The sequence below is a fragment of the Ailuropoda melanoleuca genome, chromosome 5 (assembly GCF_002007445.2).
Source record: "Ailuropoda melanoleuca isolate Jingjing chromosome 5, ASM200744v2, whole genome shotgun sequence".
Taxonomy (NCBI): Eukaryota; Metazoa; Chordata; class Mammalia; order Carnivora; family Ursidae; genus Ailuropoda; species Ailuropoda melanoleuca.
This window is the reverse complement of record NC_048222.1, coordinates 124,050,484-124,064,083: the sequence shown is the minus strand read 5'-3', so window position 1 is coordinate 124,064,083 and position 13,600 is coordinate 124,050,484. Positions and strand designations below refer to the sequence as shown.

Here is a 13,600-nt window from a genome sequence, read left to right as displayed (position 1 = left end):
CGCTCCTCCGGGAGGCCCCGCCCCCACCCTGTCCTCTGGGACCGCCCCTTCCACGCCCCCGCTCCCGCCCCCGCGAGCAGTTACCGGCTGTGGGGGCACGCGCCTCCTTGACTCCGCTAGAGGTCCTCCAGCCCCTACTTGCAGCGCCTCTGCCACTGCCCGCGCCAGGTGAGGGCTCGCGGCTCCGGGCTGCGGCTCCCGGCGCTTGTAGGCTGGCTCGGGGCGTGAGCCTGTGAGGCGGGCTGTGCCGGCGGGCGGTTAGCGCTCCGTTCCACGCGGGGAGGGGCGGCACGCCGGGCGCTGCACGGCGTCGGCCGACGCGGGCTGTAGTGGCGGCCGGGCTTTCGGGTTTTCTGCCCCAGGCCGGAGCCAGTCAGTTCCCCGGCGGAGAGACGGGCAGTCGGACTCCCTGGCCCCAGGCCCCCCCCCGGCTGGGGTGGCTGGGGCAAGGGGACGATGTCTGCTCGCGCCGCGGTGCCCGCCGCTCACTCTCGGGAAGAGCTACCCGCGGTGGCTGCTGAGAAGGAGTCGCTGTTGGTAACGGCGAGTCGGCAGGCCGAGCAGCTGTCCCCGCCCGAACGGGAGGGCAAGGAGGCGGCGAGTGAAGAGAGGGCCGCGACAGCCATCATCGCGGGTGCGCGGGGAGAGCCGTCGCCGGCCCTGGTGCTGGGGCACAGTGTGCCCCAGGCGGCCGTGCCCGTGAGACCCCTGGCGCTGCACCTGGCGCACAAGGCGCGCGGGCCCGGGGGCCCCTTCGGCGGGGAACCCCTGCCACCGCTGCCGAGGGACCCGCCGGCTGAGGACGCCCTGGAGGATGAGGCGGCCACCGGCCCTGAGGGAAAGCTGCCGCCGCCGCCGCCTAAGGAGAACCCCTGGACCAAAAAGCCTCCCCAACACCTGTCCCCTGCCGGGACGGGACCAGCGCCGTCCCCACTGGAAACCCTGGAGGCAGGTCTGTGGTTTTTGCGGTGGGCACTGGGAGGGTACGTGCGGAGGTGATTCGTTTGGCTGTAGAGGCTGTTGTGGGGCCGGGGGAGGGGCAGGCCTCCTTTCCCTGACAGTCGGAGGTATTTTGTTCCAAGGTGTCATTCACTCTGCCTATTTACATAAATGGACATCTGGGAAGGGAGCGGCAGGAAGAGGTGGGACCTCGGGTTCTCCTTGACTGGTGGGGGCACTGCGGGAGTAACGTAGCTGAGCCGCTCGGCTGGCGCGGCCTCCATTGAGTTTTGCCCCCTCCTTCCCCCACAACGTGGTTGTGACTTGAGAAAGCTAACTTTAGGTAGATAGTGCAGTTCATCCTATAGAAGAGTTTTCGTGGACTTGTAAAAAAAAAAGGGGGGGGGTGAAGCAAGTCGGAGCAAGGGGATTTATAAGTGGAAGCGCGATTGTAATTTTCTTCGTTGTGAAATAATTGATAAGCTGAAAATCTGTTTTGGAAACAAGAAATAGTCATGTTAAAATGATACTATACCGTAGTTACTAACAAAATGCTTGGAATTATGATTGTGGTGGAAAATAATTGAACAGGATAGTTGACGTGAGAGTGGATTGCACATTAGGTAAAGGTTACTCTTAACATTGGGTTAGCCCTCCTCTTCAGAGGAGGTTAGAGTATGCCTCTGACCAATACGGAATGGCCCTGGGTGCTTTATTTTGGTTGCAGTTTTTTTTTTTTTTAAGTTTAAATGGAAATACTAAATAACAAAGTAGTATCTCCTAGCTTTATTTTCTAAATTACGTTTTAGTAAGTTAATTGAACTTTTTATATAGAAATTACAGATGCTTACTTGCATATCTTCACTTTTCTTAAAATTAAAGGTTAACAATAAAATGGGGAAGATGTGAGCATGTTTACAGGGTTGTGAGGATCAAGTGAGTTAAAGGATATGGTATAACTGTAAGGTGATTGTTATAAATACATTATATTGCAGGTATATTAACATTTCTTCAGAGGAACTCCAATAGAGTGAGTTAAGTGTTAATTAATTTCTTTAGCTTTTACATGGTAATACCCATCATTCTTGATACATTTTGACACTTAGAGAAAAAATTACTTAGAAATTTGTTCTAAATTTAATATTACCATCATTCTCCTAGTTGCAAAGATCTGTTTGTTTACTACTATCACTAACTGAAGGAAACAAAAATCTTAAGGCATAATCTCCGTAAATTTAGCAAAGACAAAGAAAGCTCTTAATGAACCTTAATGGGCTGTCCAACCTCCCTATTTCTAGACTTACGCACAGTTATAATCTATATTCAGTGAACTACCCAAAAAATGAACTTTTCTGATTGTAAAGTTAATTTGACAGGTTTTAAAACTTTCAAGGTAAGACTCAGGAATCTTAATTGGAAATGTCCTTTTGAAAAGTATTTAACAGTTTAATTAACCTCAGGTGCCTTCATTGGGGATCTTAATTTTTGTTGAAGGTTAAGAACAAGGTGATGCTTGATCTATGTTGTGGTTCATGGGAATTTCGATTTTGCTGATGTCTCTCTGTAGGCAGTTCTTTCTGTTTTTTGGAATCCATTCTGTGCTTAGGGCAATACCATTCTTCACTACTTAGAGTAGTGTAGTAACTTAAAAACTCCCCAGTACTGGCTGTTCTACAACAACTTCTTTTTGTAGTTGGTAATTTAGAGATTATGTTGTAGAAATGCACTGTTGAGACTTGGGTTCAAATGCAGATATTGTTACTAACTAGCTAGTCGACTTTTGGCAGTTTTTCTGGGCCTTGTAAATGAATGAAATGGGTGTAATTGATCTCTTCCAGTCAATACCAGAGTGCCATCTATAACCTGGGGTGCCTTGGCTTCCCGTTTTCCTAAGCAAATTTGCAACTTAAAAACAGTGAAATAGCAGAGGACCTTTAAGGTTCAGAGTAGGTGCAAACCAGCAATAATCTATTAGTAGGGGGCCTGTATAATTTATCCTACAAACCAGGATACTGTAGAGAGGCCCAGAGAAGGATATTAATTATGCTGGAACAACAGACTTAAACCATGCTTGTCCTGGCCAAACCTGGATCTACTGTCACTCTCTTAATGAGGTGGAGATTTCATCCACAAAATTTTGCCAGAGAGTTTATCAGAAATGGGAACATTATAGGAAATGAAAAGGATTATTTTGGGACAGATAATCATGAATTTTCTCTGTTAGAACCTGCAGTTCTAATTGAACTGCAAGTGAATCATTTTTGCTTCTTCAGCCCTTCTGAGACACTTTATTCTATTTCTAGGATGGTTTTGGCCTGTGTATTGCTGTTTCTCTTAATCTAGATAAGGCCTTCTTTTCAACCAAAGCCTGGTTCATCCAAGAGGCCTAGAATAGTGTCACAGCAGTTTTGAATTCAGTCAGGAGACCAGAAACGATTGTCCCCCAATCTGTCCTAACCTAGTTTAAAGTACATTTATTTTGGAGACCTGTATTAAAATCACAGTATGGGATTTATTAATTTCTTACTTGTGGCTATGGCTGTATTCTGCGTATGAAAAAAAAGCTTTCTAATATAATTTCAGTTCTTTTATTCAAACATGGTATATAAAAATACTGATTTTTCCATCTTTTTCATCTTTAGTCTTCTTTGACCTCACCAACTCTCCTTTTTCTTAATGTCTGCTTCCCAGAAACCTCAAATAAGCTTATTATTACCCTAAAAACATTTTAAATAAGTTATATAAATGATACATAAATACATTCTCCTTGTAAAAACAGAAATTTTGATGTCTCCTTCAAGAAAAGATCATGCTGCCTGTTTACTGAATATTCTTTTAGGTCTTACTTCCAAATATAGTGTTTTGTGTATGCATTTAGAACATAATATCATCCTCCATTTCGTTTAAAGTTGATTGACCCTTTTTATTTTTTCTCTTTACAATAAATTAGTTTGGGGGCATCTGGCTGGCTCAGTCAGAACTTGGGGTAGTGAGTTCAAACACCCCCCCCCACCATTGAGGGTGGAGCCTACTTTAAAAATTACATACCTCTTGCATATATGTCTCACTTTCTCTAGGATAGATAATGAGAATTGGAATTGTTAGGTCACAGGGTATTTGTTAGTTGACAGATTACTCTCTAAAGTGACTGTACAGAGCAATACTCCCACTTATAGAGTACGAGAATTAAATAGTTTTTAAAATGTTTTTTAAAGCACTCACTGTGGCAAAACGGCATTTTACTACTTTCTCCCTTAAATATAAAATTATGTGAAATATTGGTGATTTTCAGCAAATTTTCTTAATTAAAACTTTGCTAAAAATTATAGCCATGGGGGCGCTTGGGTGGCTCAGTTGTTAAGCGTCTGCCTTCGGCTCAGGGCTTGATGCCGGAGTTCTGGGATCGAGTCCCACGTCAGGCTCTTCCACTGGGAGCCTGCTTCTTCCTCTCCCACTCCCCCTGCTTGTGTTCCCTCTCTCACTGGCTGTCTCTCTCTCTGTCAAATAAATAAAATAAAATCTTAAAAAAAAGGATTATAGCCATAAAAATTAAAGTGAGTAGAATTGTCCCTGTCACGTTGCATCCCCCCCCCCAAAAAAAAAACCCTACTTAAATATCCTACACATTGGTATATTGGTTGTTAACAAGAGAAGAGAGTACTTAAATTGGGAGGGAACCTCTAATGTGTCTGGTCTTATCCTACCTTTCTAGCTTTTTGTTTATGTTCCCTTCTATGTACCCTGTGTTTTGGAGAAATGCCTTAGGTTTTCTTGCATGTTAAGGTTTTGGTCATTATCCTTCCCTTTGTTTTAATTCTCTTTATCCCTGAAAAATAAGTCAAATGCTAACTTTGTATGTGGTCTTCTTGGCCTCTCTGAGCTGCTCTCCCTTTAATAGTTCAGAGCTCTCTTACAGAAATTATCCCTAAGTGCCTTGTACTGGGCACTTACATATTCACGTTTTATCTCTTGTTCTAGTTTGTAATGTTCTTTGAGGCAAAGGCTGTCTTCTTGATGTCTGTGTGTTGTCCACAGCAATAGCTTTCTTTTAAATGGTACTCAATGTATGGACTTTATTAATTTGAAAAAAAATCTTTTTAAAATTATGATTAAATGGAGTCATGCTGTAACAGACGTCTTTCTTATGGGGTTAGCCATAGAGTCAGTCTTTAAAGAACAGATTATATTAATGACTCTCAAATTTTAATTTGCTTAGGAATCCACTATGGGTCTTGTTCAAATGCAGCTCTGATTCTGTAGGACTTGATATTTTGTATTTTTAGTAAGTTCCCAGATGATGTCAGTGATGCTGTTTCACATATCACAGTTTGAATAACAAGGGATTTCAGTCCTAATGATGCACAATAAATCACTGTTAACAATTAAGGATGTTGCATCTGCCTCAGTAGGTAATAGTGTTGCAGTTTTTGTTTTCTGTGTCCAAGCCCTTGAAATGGATTGTTTTCCTTATCAATTTAGAATTATAGGTTATAGCTTGTAGATTCCCAGAGTTAAAGAATAACAGTTTAAGGTACTGGAATGTTACTCAAAAAGTTGCAGTAGTATAGTGAAAAATAGAGATGAAGATCACACACTGTTCATGTATATTTATACATATATTTGAAGCTACTAGCAGCTTTTTTTTTTTTACATTTAATCTGTTTGGAAAAAATTTATACATATTTTATTTATTTTTTTAATTTTCTAGGCTGGCTTGCTTTTTCAGTATTAGGTTTTCTCTAAAAACATGCAAAGCAATTTCCTCATTTTAGTTAAAACAGGAAACTTTTAGGGGGCGCCTGGGTGGCACAGCGGTTAAGCGTCTGCCTTCGGCTCAGGGCGTGATCCCGGCGTTATGGGATCCGAGCCCCACATCAGGCTCTTCCGCTATGAGCCTGCTTCTTCCTCTCCCACTCCCCTGCTGTGTTCCCTCTCTCACTGGCTGTCTCTATCCCTGTCGAATGAATAAATAAATAAAATCTTAAAAAAAAAACAAAAACAAAAAAACAAAAAAAACCCCAGGAAACTTTTAGTTAAAATTATTTTCTTAGGGTTGTTTTACCTGTTCTGTGTGTATATAAAATACTTTTAAAACCTGGTAGGCTTCTTTCATTTTATACAGACATTTTTGTACCTTGTCTTTCTTTCCAGGTAATTTCCCAGAATTGGAATTGTTTTATTAAAAGGTACATAGATTTTAAATGACAGATTACCCCGGAGAGAGTGTATTACTTTACACTACTACTAACAGCATGAGAGAAATGACTTTCTTTCTTTCTTTCTTTCTTTCTTTCTTTCTTTCTTTCTTTCTTTCTTTCTTTCTTTCTTCTTCCTTCCTTCCTTCCTTCCTTTCTTCCTTTCTTCCTTTTTTTTTTTTTTAAGATGTTATTTATTTGATAGAGAGCAAGCACAAGCAGGGGGAGGGATAGAGGGAGAGGGAGATGAAGGCTCCCTGCTGAGCAGGGAGCCCCCAGTGCAGGGCTCGATCCCAGGACCTTGGGATCATGACGTGAGCGGAAGGCAGATGCTTAACCAACTGAGCCATCCATGTGCCCTGCAAAATGTCCATTTCTGTATAGGCTGGCCAACACTTGGCATTCTCTTTTTCTTTTTTGTCAATATGATGGGTAAAAAGTGTTTTGTTTTAGTTTACATTTCTTTATTAGTACAATTGAATTCCATTTCATATTAATTTGTTTTTATTTAATTATATTTTGAGTATAGTTGACACGATGCTACATTAGTTTCAACTTAGTGATTTGACAAGTTTATACATTATACTATCATTTGTCCCTTTTACATCACTGTTACAGTATCATTGACTATATTCCTCTCATACTATGCCTTTTCCCATGATTTATTCATTCCATAACTCTACAAGCTTGTATCTCTCTCCCCTCTTCACCTATTTTGCCCCAGCCCCCTGTATTTCTTTTTAAAATCATCTGTTCATCTTTTACTTAGATTTTTTTTTTTTAATGTTTCAAGTTAAATTTTAGTTAACATAGTATAATATTAATTTCAGGGATAGAATTTAGTGACTCAGATTTAAAAAAAACCTTTTATTTACTTATTTTTACAGCTTATTTATTTTTTTAAAGATGTTATTTACTTATGTGAGAGAGAGTGTGTGAGAGAGAGAGAGATCATGAGCAGGGGGGAGGGGCAGAGGAAGAAGCAGACTCCCTGCTGAGCATGGAGCCCAGTGCGGGATTCCATCCCAGGATTCTGGGATCATGACCTGAGTGGAAGGCAGAAGCTTAACCAACTGAGCCATCCAGGTTCCCAGCTTATTATTATCCTTTAAAATGAAAAAGTCTGGATTGATGAGGTGGTCTAAGTGAGCAGCACAAAGGACTTCTTTATGTTGAACTTGGAATTAGACAAATGTGTCCATATGGTTGGTGTTGCACGTGCAGTTGCGGCACGTTCTCCTCTGAAGATGACACGCATGAAAAAGCAGCCCACAATGCTTGCTTTTTGTGGACAGCTATCCCCCAAAGGAAAAAGAGGAAAACATGCTGGCTTTGTAGGTTCAGTTTTTTTCCTAAACTCATTAATCAGGAAACTTAGTTGTTTCCATGGGAGGAATTAGGATTTGGGAACAGGAATGTTCTGGGGAAGTCTTCCTCTTAGAAAAGTAAATTAACTCTTAAGGACCATTTAATAACAAGTGTTAAGAAATCGCTGTTTGTATTCTAGAGTATCCAGCCACCTTGGCCAGCATAGTTTGTCAGGTACTCTGTGATGAGATTCAATTATTATATTGATAACATGTACATAAACATCCTTGTTACAGTGTGTACATAAAGGTACTCCATTAAAATGTCAGCATTATTGATGTCCCAGAGTTAAATGTAAACTTCCTGAGGAGGAATTAAAGTTGAGAGATTAAAGTTTAAAGAAAAATTCAAAATTTTGAGTCCAAAAGAATTTTCTAAAATCAAAATCTCTTCCTTTTTAAAAATTTTAAATGTGCAAAGAAATAAACATTCCTCCCCAACTTTTTCTTCATATTTAGCTAGAGGTTATAATCAATGTCTGAGTGGAGTATGGAACTGTATTGGTTTTTAAATCAATAGATTATTAATTTTTTGTCATGGTCAAGTATCTTTAAAAATTTTTTTAATAACTTAATTGTGCCATTTAGTAATGAAATTAAAAAGTTTATTTTTATGTGGTCAGAATAATTTTTTATCTTTAGTTTCTGACCTTAATTTTGTGATTATTAATGTCTAATTGATTTGTAATAAATCTAAGTAAAATCTGCTTGTGTACCCTCTTCCTTATTATTTTCCATTTCATCAAATATTATGTATGAGGCTTTATTTTGTAACTACCAGGCACTTAACTTACTTAGCATTATTTTGGGACATGTTTTCCACTTTGAGGGGAAAGTCCTCCAAATGTTCTATATTGCATAACTTTCATAAAATATACATAGTATATATAGAACATGCTTCAGTCAAATTCTAGATAATGTTCAGGCAAATACTGTTTTTTATTAAATGAGATTTTTTCCCTGTCCCCATTTTTTGTCCTGTTTACCCATGTTTTTTAATCTGATTTTTCTTAATGAAATGTTTTATTCTTACACATTACACATGTATACACATATATATGCATACTTAAAGTATAAAGAAGAATAAAAGAAATACCTGTGTACTCGTTATTTCACTTAAGGAATATAATTACTATAATATTCAAGATGCTTTTATGTCCATCCCTGGTGACATCTTAATCCTTCATCCCCCTTCCTCTGATAAGTTCTCTATGTCTTTTTAATATTTGCTTCTGAGTTTTAACTCAAAGATTGCTTTATTCTATGAATTGGTCATTGCTGTGATTTTTTTGGGTTCATGTTTTGCTGGATTATTATGTTTTTCTATAGATACAGATCCCAATTCTGCTTTTCAATATTTACTTTAGATCATGTTTAGGTAGGTGATACACCATCTGGTCATCTTGCTAAGTAATGAACCAAATTAGAAGATAGTGTAAAGTCTCATTTAGAGAGTCAGTCTCTCTTTGTCTCTTTATCTATTTTATTGTCAACCACTGTCTTATTCAAGATGGGACAAGTGGTAATACCATGATAGTCTTGTACAAACTTATTGTTTTTATGACTTCATCTGTATACAACCTGTTGTGGGTGTAAAACTTGTTTGTTTTCAAGGACAGAGTTTGAAGTCTTCTGATTTATCTTTGGATAGTCCTGGGTGAAAGTCAGTGTATGAATTATATAGCAAAATGTATCCTTTTGGGAAATGTTACTGACTTTACTGTATTAAAATGTGTTATCTTTCTAATTTTTTCATGTATTCTGTCGGAAAAAGGATTGGTCTGTCAGTTTAAGTAAACTGATATTTCTCACTTTTGATTTGTGAAGACCAGTTTGAATCTGTTTGAACTGTAGTTGACTTCTTGTTAAGAATTTGAGTTTCAGAACTTTGGATTTTGTTGGAAATGATGACAACACTGGCTTACTGAAATTCATATAATAGTTATTTTGTTAAATATATTGAATTAATTGTAAAATTAAAATTGTTAAATATATTGAATTAATTGTAAAACCTAAAAAAACCCAAAAAAACTAATTCTGTTTTTCTTTTTTTCTTTTTTCTTTCTTTTCCTTCCTTCCTTCCTTCCTTTCCTTCCTTCCTCTCTCTCTCTCTCTTTCTTTCCTTTCTTTTCTTTCTTTTCCTTTTTTTTCTTTTCTTTTCTCTTTTCTTTTCTTTTTTAGAGCTCAGTTCCCCCAAAATTATAAAAGCAGGAAAACCCAAGACAAAGAAATCCAACAAGGTATGTTTTTAGCTATATTCTTCTTAGCTATGTTGATTTTGAAAATTGGTATTTTAGAAACTCTTATTAGAGTATTGTGTACTTTTCTTCTAGTTGTATCATTGACGTTAGGTTAAAGTTAATATACTAGAGAATTGTAGCTTTTGTCCAAATCCTGTGTATATTAATTTATTCTGTTATCCTATGTAAATCAATTTAGTGTCATTAAATAGTGCTAGACGTTAGATCATAAGACCCAAGCATTGTTATATTTCAGTGTTCTGTTGTTTGGAGAGGTTTTTGAATTAATTTGGCAAATGCCTGCATATAATTGTTTGTAGGTGATTTTTAAAATCGCTTTCACTTTTACAAAATATTTTTTCTACTTAAGATTTCTAATTTGCAGATATAACACTTATTTATTACTTCTTAGGCTAGTGATTTCAGCGATATGGCGAATTGGCCAACACCAAGTGAATTAGTGAACACTGGAGTGAGTATTGTTTTAAGGCTTTTTCTTAATAAAGCGAAAATATTCTCATTTCAACATGCAGAATTTATTTTATTTCACATTTAGAGAATTACATTAATAAAGTGCTGAAAACTTAGCAGCTATCCCTTTTATAGTCTAACCCATTTTTCAGATACCTGATTTTATTCATCACAACTTCATCTCACTGTATTCTTAGGAGGCAATCTTATATTTGGAGGGGTGGTTACCATGTTGTTATCTTCATGTAATATCTATAATTAAAGAGATTAAAAAATTTTTAAAAAGATTTAATTATTTGAGAGAGATAGAGAATGCCCATGCACGGGCTTGAGGGAGGAATAGAGGGAGAGGAAGAGAGAGAATCTCAAGCAGACTCTCTGCTGAGCTCAGAGCCCGAGGTGGTGCTCTCCATCCCATGACCCCAATCTTAGCTGAAATCAAGAGTCCTAGTACTCAACAGTCTGAGCCACCCAGGTGCCCCAAAAGAGATTAATTGTTAATGAGTCTAAATTGAAGCCCATTTTATTTCATAATTTGCTATATGTTTTTTGATGTATAATCTTTTCAATATGTATTGAAGTGCTGATTATACACACACATATGGATTTATATAGCAAATCAAATCAAGAAATGTTTAATGAATGGATTTTTAATTATTTTTTTAAAAAGATTTTATTTGAGAGAGGTGGGAGGCACAAGCAGGGTGGAAGGGGAAAGGCAGAGAGAAGCAGACTCCCCACTGAGCAGGGAGCCCAACTGGGGCTCGATCCCAGGATCCCGAGATCATGACCTGAGCCGAAGGCAGACGCTTAACCGACTGAGCCACCCAGGTGCCCCAATTTTTAATTTAAACTATGAAAGAAACTGAAAGATGCTTCTGAGATATTCTGTCAAGGGGCTTTTTATTTATTTTTTTAAAGATTTTATTTATTTAAGAGAGAGAATGAGTGAGAGAGAGAGAGATAAGGAGCAGAGGAAGGGGCAGAGGGGGAAGGAGAAGCAGACTCCACACTGAGCAGGGAGCCCGACGTGGGGCTCGATCCCAGGACTCTGGGATCATGACCTGAACTAAAGGCAGACACTGAACCGACTGAGGCACCCATGCGCCCCAGACATCAAGGGGCTTTTTAGAGGAGTGGTAGCATATATGGTTATCTGGTTACATGTTTTATTTGATACTACACTTTGCTATTTGTAATTTGTGCACTATTGGTTTGTAGTTGTGGATATATATTAATTTAAACAGCTTAATTAGTGTGTAAATAACATCGTAAACTACATCTGAAGTATATAGTTTGCTAGGTTTTGACCTATATATACACCTGTGAAACCACCACCAAAATCAAGATAATGGACCATTACCTCAGAAGCTTCTTCACACTCCTTTATAATCTCCCTGTCATATTCTCCCCATCAACCCAGGCAACCACTGATATGCTTTGTGTCACTTATAGTTAATTTGCATTTCTTACAATTTTATGTAAGTGGAGTCCTACAGTATGACTTTTTTCCCCTGGCTTTCCCTTAGCTTAATTATTTTGAGATTTATTTGTCATTTGTGTGTATTAGTTCATTACTTCTTATTGCTGAGTAGTATTTCATTTTATGAATGAAATGTTTGGTCATCTATGGATGGACATTTGTATTGATTCCACTTTTTGGCTGTTAAAAACAAAGCTGCTATATAAACACTTGTGTACAAAATTTTGCATGGAATGTCATTTTTCTTGGGTAAATACCTAGGAATAGAATGGCTGGATTGTGTGGTAGCTACTTGTTTAGCTTTTTCAGAAACTACTAAACTTCATTCCCACCAACAGTGTATGAAAATTCTAGTTGTGTCACATCTTCACTAATATTCGATATAGTCAGTCTTTTAATCTACTTGTATCGGGTGTGTGGTGGTATCACATTGTAGTTTTAATGGGCATTTCTCGTGACTAATGATGCCAGCACCTTTCCGTTTACATTTGCTATTGGTATATCTTTTTTGTTGAAGTGTCTGTTCAGTTGTAGCCCATTTTTTAAAAAAATTGAGTTGTTTTCTTATTACTGCATTTTGAGAGATCATTATAGATTTTGGATCCAAGTGCTTTATCAAATACTGAGCAAATATCTTCTCCCAATCTGTGGCTTGACTTTTAACAGTATCTTTTGAAAAGTAGTTTTTTTTATTTTTGCTAAAAGTTGTCATTTGTTTTACAATATTTAGAAAAGGTTGACTAACCACAAATTTTTGGGTATATTAGTGAAAATGTTCATGGAAATTATTTCGTTCAGAAAAACTTTTTGCAGTGTCAGAGTGTCATCAGCCAAGGAAATAAGAAACCACAAAACAGAAAAGAACGAGAAGAGAAGATTGAAAAGAGAATTAACAGTGAGAGCAAAGAAAGCCGGGAAACAAAATTGGATGGTCCTAGTGAAAATGCCAGTGAGGATGAGACTCAGTCGAGTAATCAACGAAGGAGAGGTCAGTTCATCTATAATTTCATTTTTTTTCTAGCAGTTTTATTGAGATATAATGGATACATAACATTGTGTAGTTTAAGGTACACAACACAATGGTTTGGTGTGTGTGTGTGTGTGTATAGTGAAGTGATTTCCACAATTTTAGTTAATATCTATTACCTCCCTGTCATAATTTTTTTTAAAGATGAGAACTTTTAAGATCTAGTTTCAGCAACTTTCAAAAATAGTACAGTGTTGACAACTAAAGTCACAATGCTGTTTATTACATCTCCAGAACTTGTCTTATAACTGGAAGCTTGTATCTTTTGACCACCTTCACTCATTTCCCCCACTCCTGGCAACCACCATCTGTTCTTGGTTACTGTGAATTCAGCCTTTTTAGATTCCACATGTAATTCAGATCATACTGTATTTATCTTTTTGACTTATTTCAGTTAGCATAATACCTGCAAGTTCCAACCATCTTATTGCAAATGGGAGGATTTCCTTCTTTCTCATGACTGAATATTATTCCATTGTATATTTATACATCATATTTTCTTTATCCGATCATCTGTCAGTGGACACTTAGGTTGTTTCCATGTCTTGGTTAGATGGTCCTGGTGAAAATGTCACTGAGGATGAGGCTCAGCCAAGTAATAAATGAAAGGGAGGTTAATTTAACTATATCTTCATTTTGATTTTAATTTTTTGAAGAAAGTTGTAGTAATGAATTACATTTAATCAGCTGATTCCTAGTAGTCACCAGTGGGTATTTTGGATTTCTTCAGGATACCATCTGCAGTGGTAACTGATTGGCTTTTGTAACATTCTTGAACCATTAGGCTTTCCTTTTTTGTCCTTGACTTGTACTCTATGTAAGCATATAATGAAGTTGCACTTACAGAGATAGGTGTGTGTGTGTGTGTGTGTGTGTGT

General features: G+C 38.0%; 1 protein-coding gene across 6 annotated transcripts in view; it reads left to right on the top strand.

Moving 5' to 3' along the window:
• LARP1B (La ribonucleoprotein 1B) overlaps positions 1-13,600 on the top strand; it is a 119,051-nt gene that overhangs the window by 197 nt on the left and 105,254 nt on the right. The window contains exons 1-4 of one of the 6 annotated variants that reach the window (XM_034661625.1): positions 5-168; positions 9,683-9,741; positions 10,154-10,213; positions 12,494-12,683. In XM_034661625.1, the coding sequence (XP_034517516.1) occupies positions 10,172-10,213; positions 12,494-12,683 (232 nt within the window). In that variant the 5' untranslated portion in view covers positions 5-168; positions 9,683-9,741; positions 10,154-10,171. Of the gene's footprint in view, positions 1-4; positions 953-9,682; positions 9,742-10,153; positions 10,214-12,493; positions 12,684-13,600 lie in introns of those variants that run through there. The other 5 variants (XM_034661624.1, XR_004625843.1, XM_011228676.3 and 2 more) reach the window with 5 other exon arrangements.